At 39.1% G+C, this 25,280-nt stretch overlaps 1 protein-coding gene across 1 annotated transcript in view; it reads left to right on the forward strand.

The window, feature by feature from the left end:
• PLXNC1 (plexin C1) overlaps positions 1-25,280 on the forward strand; it is a 235,661-nt gene that overhangs the window by 200,159 nt on the left and 10,222 nt on the right. Inside the window, exons 25-28 of the mRNA XM_074221066.1 lie at positions 12,666-12,720; positions 15,885-15,916; positions 20,565-20,672; positions 21,854-22,017. Coding sequence (XP_074077167.1) covers positions 12,666-12,720; positions 15,885-15,916; positions 20,565-20,672; positions 21,854-22,017 — 359 coding nt within the window. The remainder of the gene's footprint in view (positions 1-12,665; positions 12,721-15,884; positions 15,917-20,564; positions 20,673-21,853; positions 22,018-25,280) is intronic.

Raw genomic sequence — 25,280 nt, forward strand, 5'->3', positions numbered from 1 at the left:
CTTTGGGGCAAGGCTGAAGGGAAGTCCTTTTTTTAGTCACTTTGGGGTTCCAGTTCCAAATTACTTTCCAGAATGATTGGAGCAATTCACAGGCAAAAACTTGCATTCTAAAAGGGATGGAAAAGACAACAGCTCAGAGAACTACTAAAGAAATATAGAATGTTAATGCTGGGAGGAAGCTTAAAGGTGATCTTTAAAGTCCAGCACCCTCTTTTTTTTTTCCATTTACATGCAAGGTAGTTTTTAACATTCATTCATTTGCAAGTTAATAAGTTCCACATTTTTCTACCACCGTTCCTTCTTTACCCCTTCTCCATGGTAACAAACAATCTGGTGAAAGTTTTACATGTACAATTGTCATGTTGTAAAAGAGGAATTAGAGCTAAGGGGAAAGAAAAACATGAGAAAGAAAAAAAGTTTTAAAAAGTGAACATAGTATGCCTTGCTCTGCATTCAGACTCTGTTGTATTTTCTCTGGATGTAAATGGCATTTTCTATAATGGGTCTCTCAAGATTGTCCTGTTTCCCGCCCCCCCCATCTTTGCAGATAAAGGAATTAAGCAGAGAGGGGGAAATATGATGATATTAATAATTAGTGGCAGAACCAAGACTAAAACCCAGGTTCTCCTGAATCCCTAGAGCTACACTCTTTCCTCCATGCCTGCCTTACTTTTTAATTCATTAGATCAAATGGGCCTATAAAAGGTATTTTTATAGGTTACATCATTAAATTCATTTAAGGGATTTTATGGAAATAAAATTTATATTCACATATTCCAGCTTTTCTGGATATCTGAATTACTTTCTGATAGGTACCATTTTGTTGGGGGATTTGAATCACTTCGCAGACTGGCTTACCTGGCTAAGAAATTGGTCGCTGTGTTTGGTTGCCTTCTCCTAGGTCAAAGATTCTAAACAAATGTTGCTGGATATAGGTAGTATTTCCTTCATTTATCAGAGAGAGCGAGGGATTCACTTTGGCAAGGGTCACACAATATCCAGGGTGAAGTTTGTTGTTCAGTTTCCTTAAGAGTCTGCTTCTGTCCCTCGGGCCCAGACAGCAGCTAGCTGGTGTGTCTGGAAGTCAAGAGGCCCAGCCTACTGAGAAATGCCTGGCTCCTTTGTTTTTGATTGATTTGTTTGACCTGTGCAGCTGTGACCATGAGGGTGATGCCAGCATCAGTGAGTCTCTCCTCCTGGCGTGGTAATGATGTCCTAATGGGCACAGGCACTGTAGGAAAGAGGCCTATTCTGCTTATTTTCGTTAATTGAGAAAGACAGAACAAGCGACTGGAGCAGGGAAAATGAAGAACTGTTCGAGCTGTCAGCGAGGCAAGGAGAAGACTTGTCAGGGGAGATAGAGAATCGGTCTTCACTGAAGACAGCGGCCATGCTAGACACCTATCTGCTTAAGGATGATAATGAAATTAATCCTGCCTCCAGCCACTTCCCGTCCAAATGATTTATTGGCTTTCTACCAGAATATTGCCGCATAGTAGTAATAAATGACAAGACTAGAACTCGAGGGCTAAAGAGTTCTCCTTAGGTTTTTAAGACTCATATTAGAGAAGCTCAAAGCTCCAAGGAAGCCTCAGTGACCACTCCTCCACACTGGACCAGATCAAAGCCATCACAAAAAAAGGAGACAGTATTTCTTCATTCCAAATTTTATTTTGTTTTTGTTGCCCCATTGACAAGTACCTTATTTTCTCTACCTCCCACTTAATACTCTCTGGGAAAAAAAAAGAAAAGAAAAGAAAAACAAAAACCTGAAAACAAATTCTCACGTCGGTCACATCCAAAAATGTGTCTTATTTTTCATATTGTTCCAACTCCCTGGAAACCTACACTATTTCTTTTTTGCTTGTTTGTTTTTGTGGGGCAGAGGAGTTAAGGGACTTGTCCCGATCATTTACTAAGTGCCAAGTGTCTGAGGTTACTTTTTTAAGATTGGGTTTTTTTGCAAGGCAAATGGGGTTAAGTGACTTGCCCAAGGCCACACAGCTAGGTAATTATTAAGTGTCTGAGGTCGGATTTGAACTCAGGTGCTCCTGACTCCAGGGCACCACCTAGCTGTCCCCAACCTACATTATTTATTTATTTTTTTTAGATTTTTCAAGGCAATGGGGTTAAGCAGCTTGCCCAAGGCCACATGGCTAGGTAATTATTAAGTGTCTGAGGTCAGATTTGAACCAGGTATTCCTGACTCCAGGGCCGGTGCTCTGTTCACTGCACCACCTAGCCTCCCCAACCTATGTTATTTCTTAAAAATTCTGTAGGGAAAGTTATTTAGCAGCTTCTTCCAGTTTCTTTGTATATCTACTATTATAATAAAACAAACTTAAAATATATTTAGGACACTTTGAGCAATGCTAGATTATTTGGGGGAAATTCTTGGATAGAATGTTGATAGAATCAAAATTATTTGATGGAATAGATACCACTATTATCACTCCTCTACTACTATTACTATCTATACAACACACTTTCCATAAGATCCGTGGTGGTAGAACCAGTACCTAATTTTATGTTGAGCTCGGTGAACCAGTTGTTAAAATGGTACTTGTAATCAGAATTCTTACCTAGTGGCAGGATTCTGCCAGTTTGCACTGATTTAACAGAACTGATACTTGGTTTTATGTTGAGTTGGGCCAACCAGTTATTAATTTATTTGAATCCCACCACAGTACTACATATGATAAAATGCAAGGGCGGAAATTGTTTGATTTTAGATTTCCAGATCCTGGATTAATGCTTGGTACATAGTTGATATTTAATAAACGATTGATCTATCTATCCATTGAAGTACTAATATTACTGTTGATCTTGAAGGGAGTAGCTTGGCCTCTCAGGTTGGTCCTCATGGTGGGGATTGGGGTTACAAGCACTAATCTACACCTCAGCTATCCAGTCATCCAGCATACATTTATTAAATACCTAATGTATGTAAAATATTACACTGGGTGTTGAGGATATAGAATTTATATAAGATATGGCTCTGGGGGTGACTAGGTGGCACAGTGGATAGAGCACCAGCCCTGGAGTCAGGAGTACCTGAGTTCAAATCCAGCCTCAGACACTTAATAATTACCTAGCTGAGTGGCCTTGGGCAAGACACTTAACCCCATCTGCCTTGCAAAAATGTCTAAAAAAATAAGATATGGTTCTGGGCAGCAAGGTGGCATAGTGGATAGAGCATGGGTCTTGGAACTAAGAGGATCTGAGTTCAAATCTGACCTCAGACACTTAATAATTGCCTAGCTGTGTGACCTTGGGCAAGTAACTCTTAATCTCACTGCCTTAAATAAATAAAATTAATGTCATACTTTAAAAAAAAGACATGGTCCTTGTCTTCATGAAATGTAGTCATTTAAGTTTCACAGCCATGGGGTTGTGAAAATCAAGTTTGGTGAGGCTTAGTATCTTGCCAGTGAACAAACACCTAGCTGGTAGTGCTTCAAATATTCTCTTTCCTTTCCTCCATCTTTTAGAACCCCAGCTTCAAGATGCAATTGTTTTCTACAGGAGGCTTGTTCCCAGGTTCCCCCTCTAGGAAATACCTTACATGAGTTTATATTTATCTTGTACATAACCAATTATATCTGCTCTTTTTGAGAGGGCTTTTCGTTGTTATTTTCTTTCTATTTCTAGAACTTAGCAGAGTGGTCTGACAAATGATGAATGCTTAATACACGTTTATTGATTCATTGATTGGTGAGTGTAGGAACATAGGGAATGATGTAAGTCAGGTTACTCAGGATTCAGAAGTTAAATCTCATCAGTCCCTCCAGAACTGATTGGTGCATCCCAAGCCAAAGTCACATAAGAGATTACTTTATGGGAACACAGATCTATGCATTTGTAATGGGAATAATATGACCAATCACATGTATATGTGTATGTATGTATTTTTTAAATCGAACATTGGTAACTTGATAAATTGTTCTTCTTGAAGTCAAGGTTGGCAACCATAGAACTTGTGCTTTTAGAGATAATTCTGTGGACAAATATGCTGCCCCTTTCTCCCCATAAATGGTTGAAATGTCTTGGTAATGTCAGTATTTCAGCCTGTCTAATTGTAAGCATTCCCATAAAATACCTGCAGGACATGAAATCTGAATGCACAGTGACTGAAGAAGCATCCCAGCCCCTCATACAGTCTAACCAGTCCATGGCTTGGGGTGCAGAATATAGCTATATAATACATTGGGTATACATGAGGAACTGGCAGTAATTGAAGACCTGGAATTTTTGAGTAATAAACCTTTAGAACAGTGACCCATGGGCACGAATGTAATCTTGCCTCATATCATGGGCCAATGACTTGAGCTTCCTGAGCCTCAGATTCTTCCTTTGGAACAGTTGATCCACACCTATGGTGATCTACAAATCCATTCCCCTCCAGGCAGTCATTTTCCTAGCTCTTCTTATCGAGAAATCTTTCCATTTCATTTTAATTTATCACATTTGGCATCCAAAAGCCTTTTTTTTTACTTCTATAAAGACATTGGAAACTCTTCTGATGCTTTCAGATGGGGGTGGTTTTTGTTTGTTTTGGTCCAGACCTGTGATATTATTGGTACAATCCTTAGCAGAGTGATTAGCACATGGTTATATTTTAATCATTTCTGACTCTTTGGGACCCATTTGGGGTTTTCTTGGCAGAGATACTGGAGTGGTCTCTCATTTCCTTCTCCAGTTCATTTGTAGGAAACTGAGGCAAACAGGGTGAAGTGACTTGCCCAGGGTCATACAGCTAGGAAGTATCTGAGGTCTAGTCTGAACTCAGGTCCTCCTGTCTCTAGGCCCAATATCGCCTGAGCCACATAGCTGCCTCTACTGGACCTTTAATTAATACTTGTTTTCTTCCTTATTCTGCACATCCTAAATTGACATGGTTCATTTGAAATATCATAGTACAGTGGGGAAAGGGTTAGTGGGTTTGGATTCAAATATTGGCTCTGCCCCTTGCAACTGTGTGACCTTGAGCAAATCAGTGGACATTTCTGGTCAGTTCAGTGACCCCTTAGAGCATTTGGACAGAATATTAGGAAGCAGGAGCATTTGGAAAATACCCTCATAGTGCACAGAGCACCCAGTCTGGAGTCAGGATGACTCATCTTCCTGTTCAAATCTGGCCTTACATACTTCCTACTTTTGTGTCCCTGGGCAAGTCACTTAATTCTGTTTGCCTCAGTTTCCTCATCTGTCAAATAATCTGGAAAAGGAACCACTCTAGTAGTTCTGTTAAAAAACCCCAAATGAAAATTGTTTTTAAAATAAGAAAGGTGGGGGGCAGCTAGGTGGCTCAGTGAATAGAGCAACGGCTCTGCAGTCAGGAGTAGTGGAGTTCAAATCTGGCCTCAGACACTTAATAATGACCTAGCTGTGTGGCCTTGGGCAAGCCACTTAACCCCATTTGCCTTGCAAAAAACCTAAAAAATAAAATAAAATAAGAAAGGGGTCACATAGAGTCCGTTACAACTGAAACTACTGAACAACAACCAAAAATAGGGATGACGATAACATCTGCCTCCAGGCAATTGCAAGACTAAATTTGATATTTTATGTCATCGTCCTTGGCCAATTAAGTTAGCTATTTATTGCTGTTGTTATTAATGCTATGAACCTGGCCTGGTCGAATGAACATTGGAGTTGGAATGAGAAAGACCTGGTTTCAAATTTTGCTTCAGATACTAGTATAGAACTCTGGGCAAGACACTTAACTTTATTTGCTTCAGTTTCTTCATCTATAGGATGAGCTGGAGAAGGAAATGGCCAATTACTTCATTATCTTTGCCAAGAAACCTCCAAATGGGGTCCTTAGAGATGGAAATGATTGAAGAACAAGAGCAACATAGTTCCTTCAAGTGTGGAAGAGAGTGTTGTAGCTTCTGGAGTTCCCCATTTATATATGAGATCCATTTACCAGCTTGCCTATGGTCCTTAAGAGTAATCCTGACTGCTTTCAATCTGGTACCAGTAAAACAGCAGAAGCTCTTTGTATTCCATTTCTATCCTGGCAAGATGTTGCTAGGCTTGCAGCAACCAAGGGGTTAAGCTTGCAGACCGCCTTACAAACACATTAAGGGAGCAGCATTTCTTCTCACTATAATTAAATCCTCCCCGAATTGCTTCTGTCGCTGACTTTTGCCTCATATGGGCTGTTCCTATGAAATGGACTGATGGTTGAGTATCCCATTGGGTGTAGGACCAATTTCTCAGGAGAAACACTTCCTCCCCCCACCTTGAGTACACAACCATTTCCTCTGGAATCCATTCTTTTGTCGCCATCTTTACCTCTAAGGTTATCTTTCATCCAACAACAGCCAAACCCCTTTTTTGAATAAATATCCCTGTGCAAGAGGCATTTTTTTTTCAGGGAATAAAAATTACAACCTAAAACCATCTCAATCTCTGGGTTATAAAGTTGTGAGGTGTGGGAGAAAAGTTTGGCTATCATTTACCTGGACTATGATGGAAAAATCTTCCTTGCTTTGGGTTTGCAAGTCATTACTATTCACAGCTATTCCTCAGAGTGTCATAGAGTCTCAGAGCTAGAAAGGCCCCCAGAGACCATTGAAACCAGGAGATCTTAACCTTTTTTTTTTTTATTTGAATTATACACCTCAATGGCAGCCGGGTGAAATCTGTGGAACCATTCTCAGAATAATTTCTTTAAAGATATGTAAGTTAAATATATATAGAAATACAAGGGAAATTGATTATATTAAAATAATTATAAAAACTAAATGGATTCCAGGTTAAAAATTCCTTGGTTAAAGGAGAACATTGTAGACAATATTAGTAGCATTATGTGATAATGATTTTGACTCTTTTCAATAATGCAGTGACCAAAGACAATTCCAAAAGATTTATGATAGAAAATGCCAGAGAAAGAACTCTGGAGTCAGAATGCTGACCAAAACATACTATATTCACTCTATTAAATTTGTTTTTTTTGTTTTTCCTTTTCATCATTTTCCCCTCTTTGTTCTGATTCTTCCTTCACAACTTGACTTATGTGAACATATGGTTAACATGACTGTACATGTCTAATTTATATCAGATTACTTGCTGTCTTGGTTAGGGGGAAGGAGAAAAATGTGGAACTTAAAATCTTATAAAAAATAGATATTGAAAACAAACCAAAGAATTTCCTGATCTCATCCGAGTCACACCTGAGCAGGAATGCCCGCTGAAACATCCCTGATAAACATTTACTTCCTTATCTAGGAAGGGAAATGCAGGAACTATTGGATAGAGTTTAGGACTTGGTGAGCCTCAGTTTCCTCTTTTGGACTAGAAGGCCAATAAGGTCCCTTTTAGCTCTACATCTATGCTCCTACAAGCTCACTCTTTTCCATATTTTTTTATTGTGAGGTTTCTCCATTTCATTTTAGTTTATCATATTTGACATTCAAAAGACATTTTATGGTTCTATAAGAACATAATAATATTGAGATTTTTTTTAACTTTAGTTTTGGGTTGTTTTTTGTTTGTGAGTTTATTTTGGTCCGGAATTGTGATGTTATTGGTACTGAAGCACTTAGTAGGTGCTTAATTAATATTGACTGATAGGAGGAAACTACATTTATCAGTGCCAGTTCTCCACTATTCAGTAACTTAGAGTCTTAAAAGGCTTTGAGAAGTTAGAGGGTATGCGTAGTGCCACGAGGCCAGTAGTCAGGTCCTAATATTGAGTCAAATTAGGAATTCACTGAGTCATTAAGTCGTTGAGAGGTGACCTAGGAGATATGCTTCCAAAAGATGTGGATGGTCAGTATCCATGTTTTATTCTATGTCTTCTCTTAAATTTCCCCCAAATTCCATTTTGAATTGTACTATGGATTTATTTAAGCCTTCTCTTTAACTTTTTTTATAATTTAATTTTTTATATAAATTAAATTTTATTTTTTAAATGAACAAAAAATTATTTTCTTTCTGTCTTCTCTCTTTTACTTTCCATTAAAAAGAAAAACAAAAGGAAAACTCCTTTTAGCCAAGCAAAATAAAGTCCTGCATTGGTCATGTCCCCAAAAAAGTGTATTTCAAATATCTTGGTACATTTTTAAGCAATTCAGATTTAAATTTTGCTAAAACATTGGGGACCTCCTAAGTAGGTCTCCATCTGCAGCTGTCTGTCTCTCTTTGTCCTTTATTATTATTAATTAGCAACCATAACAGCCTCAGAGAAAAACAGAAGAGTTTTTTAATGAAAAGTTCTTCTAAAACAAAGAACCGAGAAGAGTTCGGGTTTCTACCGCCATGCCCATTCTACCAAGGGATACTTCCTTCTCAAAGGTGGTCACTTGGTGACAATGACTCACTCAAAAAATTACAAGTCATTTCCCTTTTGGGGGGGGGGGCTCAGTTGCTCCTGTTGTAAAATGAGGGGATTGAATTAGGTCTCTTTAAGGTCCCTTCAGTCAATCAGGAAGCAATTATTAAATAACCAACTGTATGGCAATGACTATGCAAGACAAAACTGAAACCATGTTTGCCCTCAGTAAGGCAAAGAAAACAACATACAATACATATAGATATGTTCAAGGCTCTTAATCTATCCAAATAAAGTCCTGCCAGTCCAGAACTCATTTTGAACAATGAAGAATGAAGGCAAGGGGATGTATGGACCGAGCCTCTTCAGTGTTTTGCCTTGTTTGGGAAATCTTTTTGGACGTTCTGTCTTGGGTATCAAGAGTCAAGTTTATATGATGTGATGTGATGTTCCCACGGTGACAGGTTTGTGCCAACTAGCCCTGAGCTCCCTTCACTGAAGGACCGAGCAAGGTCGTGGTCCTGAAGCCTTGGGAGCAGAGCAGGGAGATTTTAATGGGATTTGTTTTGCTTTAGATTCCATTTTTGGAGACAGAGTTGGGCGGTGGCTGAAAGGCTAGAAGGGAGGCAGAGGAAGTGACACAAATAATAATTCTGTATAATTCCATTTTAGCACATTTGCCAAATCAAAGATTGGAATGTTTGGATTTTTAGAAAGGTTTTGAAATTTTCTTCATTTATTATTTAAGGGGAAGAAGAAGGAACATGGCAAAATCATTCTGCCCTCACAATTCAAACAGAATTACTTTAGTACAATTCTTAGAGCAAATTAGCAATGGCTATTTTTCTATTTGCTTAGTATTTTACTTCTCCACAATTACATGTAAAAATAATTTTTCAATATTTTTTAAAGCTGAGTTCCAAATTCTCTTCCTTCCTCCCCATTCCCTCATCAAGGAGGCAGGCAATTTGATCTACATTATAGATGTGCAAGAAAATTAATATTTGTGGAATTGTAGAACCTTAGAGATTATCCAATCCAAACTTTTCACTTCACATGTGAGGAAACTGAGGTTCAACGAGAATAAAAACTAACCCACTGTCTTGGAATAGAATTGGGATCCCAAATGAACTTGAGAGCATTTGAGATTCATTCAGAACCAATTCAGCATGTGGAAGAAGCTGGAGTTTGAACCTAGGCCTTGGCAATTCCAAAGCTGGCTGCTCTCCTGTGCCCTGGTGCCTTTGGCTCAGGAGATTTCAGAAGTATCACTTTGAGTTTTTGATTTATGAAATTCTCTCTCTAGACGCTTATGATGTTATTCTGTTGATGGGAAGGCTTCAAGGGTTCTTACCATCCCCCCTTCCTCAGTCCACCCCCTCCATACCAAAGTATCCAGTTAGTCAAAGAAAAATAATTATCTCTGTTGTCTGTCCAATTCTTGAGTGTTATGAAAAACTGGAAGGAATTTAAATTAAAGTTAACATGTCTTGCCTCGGTTGGAGAAATTTGTTTCCACCATAGCTTTAGCCAGTGATATTAACCTTTCTTAGTTTTAATTTAATTTCCATCCCAAGCACAGAGGTCCTGGTTCCCAATTAATGAGCTTTTTGGACCTCCTCATCCAGATCACATAGAACTGTCTTTAATTCCGGTGATTTTATAGATGTATCCAAAAGCTTTTCTTTATTCAGCTTTATAGCAGCATGAAGGAGAAAACAGAAATATATATATTTTTAAAAAACCCACACATCCGTACATTTTTGTCTTCACAATGGAATTAAAGTGTCTTATGGGAAAAAATATATACCAGCCCCAGAGCAGCTGGGAAACGCTTCATAAGATAAGATTAGTCTTGTCTTTAAAACAACAGCCACCACACACACACACACACACACACACACACACACACACACACACACACACAGACATTCTTACCCTCTACTAATAAAATACATTTACACTTGCTCTTGAGAGATAATTTCAGAGTAAAATCTCTTGGACGCCAGCCCCATCTTTCTGCACAATATCTTAAAGCCTGAGATCTGTGCCAACAGTTGGCTTTATTGCCAGCTTCTGAAAAGACACTTGAACTTCTGGCAAAGATCCCTATCAGAGGGGTTCGTCCGTTGTGTTTGTGATTATAGAGTAAGGGTGCTTGCTTTTGGCAAAACACAGAATCTGACAGCCGTGGTGTATTGGCGCAACACTCAACAGGGTCCGTTGGGGATTCATTCTTTGACAATTACCCACAATGATTCAGTTGCTTCTTTTTAAAAAAAAATAAAAGGTTATTTATTGGTAGAGGAACAGAGCTTATCCAACTCTCTATGAAGAATGGAGGAGGATTTTATAAAACTATTCAAATACATCTTTAAGCTCATTTTGAAGTAGGGTCAAGGAGGTAGGGTCAGAATGGTTATGGAGGGGAGAGCTTCACCAAGTAGGATTGATTTTCATTTTAATTAGAATGAGTATAGATAAATATTATAGATATAATATAATAAATATAAATAAATAATATAGATAAATTCTTTGGAGAAAGAAGATGTGAAGAATTTGGTTAAGGATTCTAGAACATGGTGTCCAGAAATAAGGAGGGTATAGTCTCATCAAACTCTGCCCTTTTTGGATCTCACTTGGAGTATTCTGTTTCATTCTGAACAACACGGATGAGCTAAAGTGTGTCCACGAGAGGACAGCCAGGATGGTGATGAATAGGCTTTGAGGTCATACGAAGATGGCCACAGTTAGCCAAGAGCATATACTCAGAGAGGACATGAGAAGTATCTTCAGGTGTCTTGAGGATCTTTCATATGAGGAAGGATAAGACCCAAACCCTGAGTGGTAAGAGGTTGCAAAGAAGCCAGTTAGGCTTTACTTCATGAAAAACCATTTAGTAGTTGTTATTTTGTTATTCAGTAGTATCAGACTCTTTATGACCCCGTTTAGGATTTTCTTGGCAAAGAAACTGTGATTTGCCATTTCTTTCTCTAGTTCCTTTGACAGATGAGGAAACTGAGGTAAACAGGGTTAAGTGACTTGTCCAGAGGTTACCCAGCTAATACAAGTCTGAACCAGGATTTGAACTCAGAAAAATGGGTCTTCCTGACTTCAGTCCTGGTACTCTATTCACTGTGCCACTTTGCGCTCCAGGATTGTGACGAAGGGTCTACAAATATCCCTACCCCTATCTCCTATACCTCCCTCACAAAGTAGACTCATGTAGCACACTGATTTCATCTCTTGCTTCCTGGATAAAATTAAAGGTGAAAGATCTTCAGAAACAAAAAAAAAAAAAAAGTCCATCATGGAATGATTGCTTTGGATCCTGAATGCAATGGAAATCATATGATAATAAAACATCCCTGGTTGCAACCGTGCTAAACAAAGTAATGAGATTTAAAATGAAGGAGATTATATCCTGCAGGGGGTGTGGGATGAGGGTGGGGGAAGTCTCATGGAGGGCCCAGATTTTAATCCAAGTTCAGGAGCCAATTTCCCAACATATGGTTCAGGTTGAAACTGGTGTCTGCATGAGCCAGCAGCCATAAGGGCTTAGAAAGTAGTTCCAAGAGGATGGGAAGATTCCATTTTTGTCCAAACAAAGCTTATTTTTCCACTACCTAGCCTGTTGACACTTTAGTAGCACTTAATTAAGAGTCAACTCTAAGAAACTGAGTTTCGCCAAGAGATGGAATATTTCTTTTCCCTTCCATTCCATTCATATCTGCTACCTAGAAGCCCCTTGTCTTTCTGAAACTTCTAATTTTTAGCCACCAAAGTTTTCTCCTAATCCTCAGAAGTTGGACAACTGTTGTCCTTTTGTCACCTTTGTGCTTGTGTTTGTTGATGGTCCCCCTATGTACTGTGCTCTCCTTTAGATGTCTGGAAAAGCCCATATATCCCTTCTCAGAATTCCATTTTAAATACCTCAATAAAATATAATTACAAAGGAAACCCATTGTATTGAAATGAAAATGTCATTTCATTTTCCCATCTAAGTATATGGACTCCCTGAAAGTCTGTGGACCCCAAGTGAAGAATTCCGTCTTTACATGGAGATAGATGACTTCATATAATAAAGAAGGAGTTTATTTGTTTTTCCTCCATGCTTCTGTTTTTTAAAAAACAAGGTAGATAACTATCTGTCTAGAATGATTTAGAATTACCCTTCCTGATAGAAGAAGAGTAGGCTAATTGACTTTGAGTCATTCATTCAATATGCATCTGGCTTGTTTGGTTAGGTAAATGCCAAACTATATTCCAGGAATCCCTGCCCTTTATGAGTCCTTTTAGAACCTGTCTAGCTTTGGGAGTCTCGATTTACTTCCAGCCTTTAGAATGAGCCATCTTTGATTTTTGTTTTTGTTTTTACTTTCAGATTTCCAATGGATCTACCATCAATGTTTTCAAGAAGCTATCAAACTTCACATCAGGTAACAAAGGCAATCCTGAGAGTTGGATTCCTTTCTGGTTTCAGTACACAATAACTGTTCTGGTCAGTCCCAAATGGGCTGTCCCCCAATTGAGGATTCTTCATAGGCGAGGCTATGAAGCTCCAGGCAACTCCTGTGGACTTCTTTCTTACTTCCCAGACAATCTGGGAAATGAGACCGAAAGAAAAAACTGAAATTGGAATTCAGTTGAAAAATGGAAAAGATAAATGTAATAGCAATAGCAGTAGTAGTAGTAGTAGTAGTAGTAGTAGTAGTAGTAGTAGTAGTAGTAGTAGTAGTAGTAGTAATAGTGGTGGTGGTAACACTAGTAGCAACAGTAGTGCTAGCAGCAGCGGTGGTAGTAATAGTGGTGGTGGTGGTAGTGGCAGCAGCAACAGTAGCAGTAGTGCAACTAGTAATAGTTTCTTCTCTTTCCCCTTTCCCCTTCTTTCTTCTTTTTCTTCTGCCTCTTCTCTCCATCCTCCTTTTCCCCTTCCTCTTTTCTTTCCTCCTCCTCCCTCCTCTTTTGTCCTCCCTTTCATCCTCCCCTTTTCCCTCCTTCCCCTCCTCTTTTCCTTCTCCCTTTTCCTTTTCTCCCTCCTCTTCTCCCACATTCTCCTTTCTCCTTTCTTTCCTGCCTTTTCCCTTTCTCCTCTCTTCTTCCCTTCCTTTCTTTCTCCCCCTGCTCCTTGTCCTCCTCTCTTTTTACTTTCTTTCTCTTAAAAGAAAAAAAACCCAAATACATCAGACCCATGGTTTCACTGGGATAGGAAAGTCCTAGTGAGGAAACTCCCTCCACCAATGTAGGGCAGAATCAGGTCTGCAATTTATATCTTAGAAGAGTGTTGCTTCAGGTACTGAGAGAGTTTAAGCGACTTGCCCAGGTTCACACCACTGGAACGAATCAGAGGCTGGTGTTGAATCTGGATCTTTTCTGATTTTAAAGGTGGTTGGCTCTAGCCTCTGTGCCGCCTCTCTGAGAATTATTTTCCATATTATTCAATTCTCTAACTTCATTGATTCTGGAAACTCCAAATTCCTTCTTCATTCCTTGTACACATTCAGGTCACCACTTAGACAATTGTTTGGACTATGAGAGGTAAGAGCCCAGGGTCAGCCAGGCAGGACTTGACTCAGAGACCATCTCTAGCCATTTAACCACACTACCTCTTCAACGGGGCCATCCTCAGGCTGAGAACTCAGATTTGGTCCCTGGTGTTGTTTTTTTTAAGGGTTGCTTGTTTTGTTTTTGAGAGGATGCTAGAAGTTATTCTAGAGACCAGAGCAGGAAGAATGTGGATAATCTCAAAGTTCCTTAACTTCTGGAAAAAAACAGATAATCTCCTTGGGCAGCTGTGGAGTTTCCACTTGTGAAGATAAGATAGCATTTGTGAGAGTCTCAGGAAGTAAAATGTGTCACCATAGAGGGAGGGGAAATGGACAGGGCTCCTTCCGTCCATGCTCCCCAATACTCAGGATAGAGGGGGGATTGTGGATGGGAGACCCTATGAAGATTCAGTTCCTTGGGAATCCTCCTTAGACTTGTGAGATTTCATTGACATAATGAGGGATGTCCCCACGAATGCTTAGAGCAACAAGAACCTGTGGGATTTGTCCAGAGTCACAAACCATACATCCAGCTTCTCCTGGTTCTTTGGCCAGCTTGCTGACTATTCCGTTGTGAACATAAAAGCTGAGGTGGAAGAGGTCTTAGCAGTCATCTGGTCCAGGCCCATTCCCTCATTTTGAGGGCTTAAGAGGTGACGTGCCTAGGATGGCACAGCTAGTAATTGTCCAAGAAAGGATTTGAACCCAGATCTTTCCAAATCCAAGGCCCACCATATTGTCCTGGTTCTCAGTTGAGTCCCCCCAATTTATTCTCCTTAAAGCTGGGCTATTCTAGCTAAGACCCATCGGTCTCCTAAAAAGGCTGTGGCTGGGTTTTCTCTTTACAAACAATACTCCTCAGTTATTAAAGTCCTGTGGATGTACTACTACGATTCTGTCTTCTCCGTTACAAACAGCCTTAAAATGCGGAATCTGGAAAGGGGAACGGAAAGCGTGCCCATATCTGATCCTTGCAAATACTGCTTGCTTCATCACTATCCCACCAAGCCAAAGCTCTCTGGGATTCAGTATTTTAGGTTCTTTCAGGAGAAAGAAAGGAGTTGCTGGTACAATGGAAATATCAACTGGCTCTTTAGTCAGAAGAGTTCATATGTGCCATTTACAGCCTTAATAGCCTTGAGCAGATCCCTGAATGTCTCTAATATGGAGAGGTGGGACCAGATCTAGGGTGTCAAACTCAGATATAAACAGATCCACATGGGCTTCGTATTGACTTAGAAAACTTCCAGGTTGACATTACCTCCACTGGATTATATTTTTTATTTATTTTGTTAAACATTTTTCAATTATGTTTGTTGGAGAGGTCTTGCATTCTGGTCTCCATTCTGATGACTGTACTGGATGACCTCTGAGGTCAATTTTAGCTCCATATCTATGATCCCATGATGGTTTGTTCAACTTTTCTTAAAATGGGGCAGCTAGGTGGTAGTGCACTGGATAGGGTACCAGGCTGGAGTCAGGAAGACCTGAGTTCAAATCCTGGATCAGACTGGGTAACCTCTGGGCAAGTCACTTAACCTCTTTGCCTTAGTTTCCTCATCTGAAAAATGATTCAGAGAAGGAAATGGCAAACCTCTCCCAAAATCTGCCAGGAAAACCACCAAATGGGTCCCAAAAAGTAAGACGTGAATGAAAATGTCTGAGCAACTATAATATAAATGGTAACTATTGTTATTAAATCTATTACAAGAAATACTCATTTATTTTGAAGCTCAGTTGAATTAACCTGCTTTAATTTACCTGAGTTAACCACAGGGAAAGACAGCCATGCTGGAGAGGATTGCCCTTATATTAATATGAGTTTATTGCATTTTTAGAAGAAAGATAAAATAATCTTTTATGTGCCTGAAAAGTAAGATTGTTTACTGTTATTGGGAAGGCTATTAGTACTTATGGTCCACTGGGACATTCCCTGGACACCTGGGGTTTTCAGGTCACCTTCTCTTTGTAATGGTTAGTCATTTCTAAGCTAGCAAATGGCCAGTGACTTTTTTCTTTAATGATTTTTTTTTCATCTCTTCTTTATTGCCTTTCAGATGTGGAATACTCTGAACATCACTGTCATTTGGTGAGTTGATGAATCATCTGTGCTCAGGCTTTAATCAGATACCTCCTTCAATTATTCATTTATTTTAATAAAAAAAAATATTGAAGGGCTTGCCATGTGTTGATAGCTGACAGAAAAATAGAGTCCTGGACAGTAAGAAAGAATACTGTACTTGAGGTTATGGGAGCTTGGGTTTGAATTTTTGCTCTGCCAGTCAGTAGATCTGGGATATGTCATCCCCCCCCATGAGCCTCAGTTTCTCTTTCTGTAAAAATGAGCAATTTGGGTTGGATTGGAGAGTCTTCCGGTTTTTTTTTTTTTTTGGTGTCCTGAACTCCTTTGATAATATGGTAAATCTTTCTCAGGGTGATGTTTTAAAATGTTTAGCATAAAATACATAGAGTGACAAAGCTCTACATTTCCAATCCTCTACCCAGATTGAATTCTCAAATATGGTCCCTTCTAGGTCTGTTAGCTTGTAAACTCCATAAGGAGAAGAAGCATGTTATTTTCATATTTCTTTAATGTTGAGACAGCCCTCTCTAAACAGTAGGTGCTTAATAAACTTTTTTTCTTGTTCTTTCCTTTAATCAGAAGATCAGAGAAACTAGAAAGAATCATGTAATACACTCCCCCCACTACTTTATAGATGGGGGGGGAGGCCTATAGAGATCTAAGAAGGAATCTGACAGCTTATCTGGTCTACCTTCCTTGTAATTCAAATGAGGAAACTGAGACCCAAAAATACTTGTCAAAGGTTACCCAGGGACCAAGGGGCAGAACTGCGATTCAGCCTCGAGACTGTGGTACACATGGTCAACCAGCCTTTATCTAAAGTCCTCCATGGAGCATGACTTTACTGCCATACCAAGCAGCTGCTTTCATTTTGGGATTCCTTCTGTCAAATCTAAATTTATCCTTTAGCAGTTTCTATCCACTGATCTTAATTCTCCTTTGGGCCAGAATTCTCTGTCAGAGCAGACCCTCAGAGATGTGAGGACAACTAACACTTCTTTCTTAATTCAATTCAACAAAGACTTAAGAGACAAAGGCAAGAACAAAAGTCTTTTTGTCCCTGAGAAGCCTACATTCTAATTGTGGGATATGACCTAAAAGCAGATTAAACACATTCGTTTTTATTGATATTTTATTTTTTCAGTTATATGTTATAAAAGTTTTTCAACATTCATCCACATTGGATAAATAATTCTCCACTAACATAATGATTCAGCACTAACAACGGAGAGCTTGAGTAAGGTCTTTTGTTGGAGGTGGTACTTGAACTGGGATACTAAAGAAGGCTTAGGGATTTTGTTATTATTTTTGTGGTTGCTGTGGCCATCTCCAGTCGTCCCAATCCGTATCTGGCCACTGGACCCAGATGGCTTTGGAGAAGAAAGTGAGGTTGGTGACGTAGCACAGTCCCCCTCATTCAAATCTGATTCACTTGCATGTCATGGCATCACCTCTCTGATGGCATGGTCTTCTTCGAAAATGAAGGACAAACAACAGCAACAATGAAAACAGCCACTTCGAGTGGCTTCAATGGATCTTTTTGTGGCATAGATTCAAGGCTCTTCCTTCTCCCTGTTTGCCCCCTTCTGATACTTTGCCAATCATCCATCTGCTTCCTAAAACATAGCAGAACCAGAACCCAGCACAATGTGCCAGATGGAGTCCCAACCAGTAAGTCAATAAATATTTATTCAGTGTCATAGTGGCAAGCTCTGCTGAGCAGCAAGGATACAAAGGAGGGTAAAAGACATTCCCTGCTCTATAGAGGCCCTGCTCTAGACACCATGCAACATGTACTAACAAACTGCATACAGGATCAATTAAGGCATATTCGACAGACGGAAGGCATTAAGATTAAAGAGGATTTAGGGAAAAACATGCAAACATCATGCCCAAACAAGCTGTCTACAGGATCAATCAGACACATCCAACAGGGGTAAGGCATGAGAATTAAGGGAGATTAGGCCAGCTTCCTGTAGAAGGTTGGATCTTACCTGGATGAAGGAAGCAAAGAGGTGGACATGAAGGAGACAGACAGAGCTAGGGGGCAAGAGGGGGGACTTTCATCTCCAAGGTGGCTTAATATCTAAGACCACATCAGTTTTCTTGGCTGCCATATTGCTCTTCATTCAGCTTGCAGTCCATTAAATCCCCCCAGATCTTTCCTCTAACATCTTATACTGGTACGATTTATTTTTTTAAATGTAAGTGTAAATTTTTCTTTCTTTTCTTTCTATTGTTTCATTTTGTAGATAGGTTCATTTTCCTAGCCTGTTAAGAACTTTTACAATTTTGATTCTGTCATCTCATATGTTAGCCATTCTTCCAGGTTTATGTCATCTGCAGATTTGATAAGCATATTATCAATGCTTTTATCCAAGTCACAAACAGCACTCTCACTTAAATCCAACTTACTTGCAATCATGACATCATCTCCTTGCTGTCATGGTCTTCTTGGAGGGTGAAGGACAAACCACAACAAAAATACAAAACAACATAGGGTCAAACTCTGCTCCTTTAGGAAGCACATTGGAGACCTCCTTCCAGGAAGGCATCAAGTCATTAAAAATTTCAGTATGGGTTCCTTCTGCAATCTATTTCAACTCTATTGAAAGATATAATTTCATCCATATCGTTTTTTTAATTTAATTTTTTTTTTTGCTAGGCAATGGGGTTAAGTAACTTGCCCAAGGTCACATGGCTAGGTAATTATCAAGTGTCTGAGACCGGATTTGAACTCAGGTCCTCCTGACTCCAGGGCCAGTGCTCTATCCACTGTGCCAACTAGCCACCTCCATCCATATCCTTTTATCTTCCCCATGAGAATAACATGAGAAACTTTGTGGAATTCTGGGTAAAATTGAGAAAGAATACATCTCTAGCATTCTCATCATCTAACCATTTATCCCTATCACAAAAGGAAAAGTTAATGTGGTGTGCTTTTTTTGTTTTGGCAGTGGTGCTACTTGTGATTGTCGCTTTTTTCTCTAAATATTCACCAACAGTCCCCTTGAATACATTGTAGAATTTTGCCAAAAATCAAAGACACTCTATCCAACTGGCCTATAACTTACAGACTGCTTTTTTCTTCCTGAGATCGGGAGCACATTTGCTTTCTGTAATCCTGCCATCCCTCTCCAACTCACCATGGTCTCGCATAGATCATTGACAATGGCTCAGCAATCCCATCTGTCAGTTTTTGGTACCCTAGGATGTAGTTCAACTAGGCTAAGTGATTTGAACTCAGCAAGGGCAGCTTACTTTCTCTTATCTTGCTTATTAGTCATTTTTCATCTGTTCTTTCTAATCCAAAAATCATTCTCCCTGGGAGAGAAAACAGAAGCAAAATAGGGATTGAACAGTTCTCAGCCATCAGTGACGATCCTTCCATCCATCCACCCTGAAAAGGTCCTGTCCTTTTTTGAGCCACTTCTTTTTCCCTCCTGCCCTCTAACAAAAATTCTCCCTCATTTATCCTGAGCTTTCCTTGCTGGCTTTGGTGGACCCTACACTCTTTAGCACTCTATGCATTTGTACTCATTCTTTGCTGACTGCACTCTAAGAAGATTTCTATTTCTGATTTCATTGACTTGGCGAGTTCCCTATGCATCCACATCATTCTTTTTATATATCCCTTCCTCTCCTCTTGGAGATTTCTTTTTTTTTTTTTTGGTCCTTAGAATTTCACTTCTGAAAACTTCCTATACTTCCCTGAGGTGGCATTCTCCATAGCATTTTGGTTCATGGGAATCCCATCTTCCTTTTTATTGAATTATGTGAAATCTATTTTCTCCTAAACCCTTAGATTCAAGTCCATTTCTTTTCTAGGGAGCACAAGTATCGGTATCTCTTGCATATAGAAACACTTTTTGTCATAGCAAAGAATGGGAAGCTTAGCTGTCCATTGATTAGGGAATGGCTAAACAACTTATGAATGTAATAGTCTATTCCTGTGCCTTGAGAAACAATGAATATGATGAATACAGAGAAACATGGTAAGATTTACATGAATTCTACAGCAAACAAAATCAAGAAGACGAAATGCACAGCAACTACAATAATGTAAATTGGAAAGAACACCGTTAACTACTGGAAACTGAATGTTGCGAAATTATATTTAGTTTTGACCCCAAAGGAATGACATGAGAAGGTCACCCTTTCCCCTATCCACCACCCCTCTCCTCTTTCCCATTACCACTGCATTTTTGAAAAGGAGGGAGACTTTTCACGTGTACAACTCCTACCAAACTCTTCGCCACCATGGGAAGGGGGGGGAGGGAGGGCGGGAGAAAAAATATGTATCTTGTAATATGCAAATGTATGAATGTTGAAAAATTTCCATAAACTGCAATTGGAAAAATAAAATAAAATATCAATTAACAAAAAAAAAAAAAAAGAAGGGAGACTTTGGGCATGGAAGCCTACATTTAATGTCAGACTTTTTTTAAATGGGCTGGTTGATTTTGCTCTACTATTTTCTCTCTCTTTTTATTCTTTGTTATAAGGGATGACTCTCTGGGTTGGAGAGTGGAGAGGGATAAATTGGGAACTCTAGATGATATAAAGACAAAAGACGTCATTATGTTTATTTATTTTTTATTTTGAAGAACAAATGGCCATGTGGGATTTAACCCTTCTGGTATTCTTTCTGTAGATTTTACCAGACTCGGAAGCATTCCAAGATGTCCAAGGCAAGAGACACAGAGGAAAGCACAAGTTTAAAGTAAAAGAAATGTATTTAACAAAGCTGCTGTCAACTAAGGTACACTAAGCATCCTGGGAATGCTTTTACCTCCACCAAGGGGCTTATGATGTGTTTGACTTAATTTCCACTGATGTGTGAAAATGTTACAAATCCCTAGAAACTTTTACCAAAGCAAGATGAAAGCTAAAATTGTATATAATGACTTTTCTTTATTTTCCTTTAAAAAAAGGCAATTGCAGAAATAACAGCACTTACCCAATTCCTACAACTGTGTCTTAAAAATGGGATTCTCCTATTGTTTACTGACCCATCCCCCACAGTTTGCAGCATGTATTTTTTTTTCCTCTTAGTTTGATGGTTTAATTATCCTTTTTTGTTAATTCATTATTTTGGACGAGTAACAAAACTCCTTCCTTGTACTCAAAACAAGAAAGCAGTAAAAAGGTCAGCAGATAGAAAACCTGGATTCTGCGGCTGCCTTTAAAAAAACTGAAATTAAGAATTCTATTCACATCATGAACAGTGATGGCAGTGAAAGCTGGTAGAATGCCAAATCTGTAGCCAATTCAACTTATCTAGCTTTTGGTAAAATGAACAGACACGCTGGATTATTTTTCTCCTTAAATAAGCCTAGGAAAATATTATCTACACTGGGCCCTCTAGCTGTAAACCTACTGGCCATACAAGCTCGGGATTACAGAATTGAATTTATTTCGAGCCCAGTAGATTTGGTTAGTGTACAGAGAGAACAGCAGTGGCCTTGGCTGTCTTGAATAGTTCTGCCCTATGTAGACTGTAGTGCAACATTCACATGCTTTAGAAATGCATGATAAGACCCGAGGCTGGGAATGCCAGTAAGAGAGGGAAATTTTCCCACTTTGCCACCCTTCTTGACCTTTTTCCCACCTGGTTATCGTTAATGAGGACCAAGCATCCGTCCAATAGAGTTGTCATCTCAGCTGGGCACTTTGGCTTTACTGAAAAGTCTTGAGTCTGCCCACTTCCCAAATGACTAAACAACTTTGCTGTTGGTGAGTAGGGGCTTATTATTTTGCTCAAACCAAATCGGAATCCAGAACCCCCCCCCCCCCATGAAAGAGCTTTGACCTTCCAAATGTGGGTCTCCTCTATTTTGATCGCCTTTCCCTTTGGAATCTGTTTCCCTTTTGCTCAGCGTGGATTTTGCGATTTTATTGTTATTTTATAAACAACAACCTGGTCTCCTTTCCCTCTTTTAGGTAGCCATTCATTCTGTCTTGGAAAAGCTTTTCCGAAGCATCTGGAGTTTGCCCAACAGCAAAGCCCCATTTGCCATCAAATACTTCTTTGATTTTTTGGATGCCCAAGCTGAGAATAAAAAAATCACAGATCCTGATGTGGTACATATTTGGAAAACAAACAGGTAAGCACAGGGAATCGGGAAGAATATGTGGCTTCACTGACTGTTTAGAAAATCTCGGAGAGCATATTAATGAGAAGAAAGGACAGAGGAGGTTAATAGCAGATACCACCATCTGACAGCACATTTGAGACTTCTTAATCAAAGTCTTGAAAACAATAAAGAAATACCCTCTGTAATTTCTTCTCTAGTGTTCTTGAAAATCAAATAAATATAGACAAAGCCTATAATCTTGAAAAGACATTTCCTTCCTAGTTCCCTCCAAGAGGCAAGAATCTTCTGGGTTGGACAGGAAAGCAGTAGTTGAGCTCTTACCCATCATTCAAGCTCAAATATCAGAAGAAGCCTTCTACGTCATTCCCCCGCCACCCCCATCTACCCTTGATTTCCCCTTCTCTGTATTCTCCTAGAACTGATTGGGGTCTTTATTGGGAACTTGTGATCTCCTCCTATGGTCTTACAGATGACCTCATCATCTTAGTTGTCTCCCCCTAAATGGGAAGGAGCCAGCATGATCTGAATAGTAAAAGATGAAGAATCTGGATTCCAATTCTGGCTCTGCCCTCCATTGCACCCCTAGGGCAAGTCTCCAGTGATAAGAGGGTAGAGTGCTGGGCTTGGAGTCAAGAAAACCTGAGTTCAAATCTGGCCTCAAAGACTTTCCAGGAGAAAGTCTCTTAACTTCAGTTTCCTTATCTATAAAATGGGGATAAGAACAGTACCAGACTTTCATGATCATTATGAAGAAAAATTGCCAAAATAAAATGTCAAGTCCTTTGTCAGTCTTAAAGCATGATGTAAATGCCATCAATTATTCCAATTACTGCTAAAAATATCTGCATGCTTTCATTTAATCCCTACCACAACCCTTTAAATCTTCTAGGTATTATTTAGCTTCATTTTGTAGATGGTGAAACTGAGACAAAAGGAGCTACAGCATAGTTAGATGCTGTCTACGGGAGATGCTTAATGAGGGTTTACAGACTGACTGTGTGACTTGACCATTGCCATATAATTGGTCTCTGGGAGTTGGAGGTGGAACTGGAAGATCTCACCTGACTCCAAGCCTTAGAACTCTTTCCGGCCTTCACTTCTCCAAGCCTCAGGTCTCTACTCTGTCAAATGAGTAGATTGGACTAGATAAGGTCCTTTCCAGCTTTAAACGTGGGATCCTGCTAAGATCTTTTGACCCACTTTGCCTTCTTTAGGGAGGGAGTTGTACTCTTTGTGGTTCTGTCTCTTCTGAAACTCCAAATTCTATCTCCTCATTACCCTTCCCACATCTTTGCCCTTTCCTTTCCATAACAATTCAGTGTCTACTTGCTTTTAATTAATTTTGCATTAATGCAAGAGATTCCTAATGAGTCTCTGGTCTTCAATCTGTTTCCCTTTTCATCCAAGTTGCAAATCACTACCAGATAAATCAGTCAGTCCATCAACAGACATTTAGTAGGTCCTGGGGATACAAAGTCAATTGACTATATTTATTAAGTGGCTGCTATGTACCAGGATACAAAGAAATGCAAAAAGGCAGGCTCTGCTTTCAAGGAGCTCACACAGTCTTCATGGGAGAAACAACATGCAAACAAATTTGGGAGGCGCTATCCTAATTCCTCTCATAAAGCACTCATCTCTCATCCAGTATTTTTTTTTTGTACCTTTCTTATAACATCTGTCATGTGTATATACATCTATCTATCTATCTGTATAGATCTTTTAACATAAAAGTGAGGAAGGGGTGGCTTGGTGGAGCAATGGATAGAGCACCGACCTGGAATACCTGAGTTCAAATCCAGCCACAGACACTTAATAATTAACTAGCTGTGTGGCTTTGGGCAAGTCACTTAACCCCATTGCCTTGCAAAAAAAAAACTTAAGAAAAAAACATAAAAGTGAGGGGAAAAAATCAACACAACTGATGAGTACATTAAAACAGTCTAAACATATGTGCAATATGTAATACCAATGGACCAAAGGTGGATGGGGGGGCGTGTCTTCTCATATCTCATTAGAGTCATGTTTAAACTTTACTCACTTTTGATTTTTTGATGTTCAGTTGGTCTTTCTATTTACAGTATTGTAATTTGTCTGTTAACTTGGCTCTGGTTACTTCATTTTTCAATCAGTCCGTGTAGATCTGTCCATATTTCTCTGTATGTGCCACATACATCATTTCTTACAACACAGTAATATTCTGTAACATCCAGATTGTTTAGCTATTTCCCAATCAGTAGATATTTACTTTGTTTCTAATTCTTTGCTATTCCCCATGTAGTTTCTCTAAATCTTTTGGTAAATATGGGGATTTTCTTCTTTTTGATGGCTTCCTTGAAGTATAATCCCAATAACAGAGTCTCCGGTTCAAAATATAGACTTTAAAGTCAATTTAATAATTCCAAATTGCTTCCCCAAAATAGTTGTACCATTTCTCAACTTAATCAATAGTGTCTTAGTTCCCTATCACTCCACAACCCCTCCAAAATTGAACATTGCCATTTTTTGAAATCTTTACCAATTTGTAGGGTGAGAGGTAAATTCTCAGATTTTGCTTTGATTTGCAGTTCTCTTATTATTAGTGATTTGAACCATTCTTTCCTGTAGCTCTGAATTCTCTGAAATTCTTCTTGGGATTATTTGTTGGTATCATTTGATACCATCTGTTGGGGGATGGTTATTGATCTGATGCAGATTATATTTATTGTTTTTAGATGTCAAAGAAATTTGATACAAAGATTTTACCCATTCTCCTACTTTCCTTATCTTAGGTGTATTAATTTTGTCTGTGTTGAAGTTTTTCATGTTCATGTATTTAGAGTTATTTCTTATCTTGTGATTGTCTCTATCTCCTGTTTGGTTAAGACTATCTTCTATCCATAGTTGTGAGAGATCCGTCTCCTAATTATTTTATGGTATGATCTTTAATTTGTATATATCCATTTTGGAATATGGTAAAAGATGTCGAAATGCTTATTCCCACCTCTACTATATGCTAAGTATTTTACAGATGTTATTGCACTAAATCCATGGAAGGAGTTACAATTTTGAGAAACACCTGGAGACACAGCTGGTGAGGAACAGAGCCAGAATGTGAACCCAGATCTCCTGACTCCAATGACAATGTTATTTCATATTATATCAGTCCATCAAGGACCTAGGATTTCGTGGTGTGGAAACTCCTCTACCCCCATCCTTGACAAATGCAATCTATTGATAACTTAGCATCTTAGAGTGTGGCCTGATTTTTATCCCCATTTTACATAATGAGG

This window comes from Macrotis lagotis, chromosome 2, assembly GCF_037893015.1.
Source record: "Macrotis lagotis isolate mMagLag1 chromosome 2, bilby.v1.9.chrom.fasta, whole genome shotgun sequence".
NCBI classification, from domain to species: Eukaryota; Metazoa; Chordata; class Mammalia; order Peramelemorphia; family Peramelidae; genus Macrotis; species Macrotis lagotis.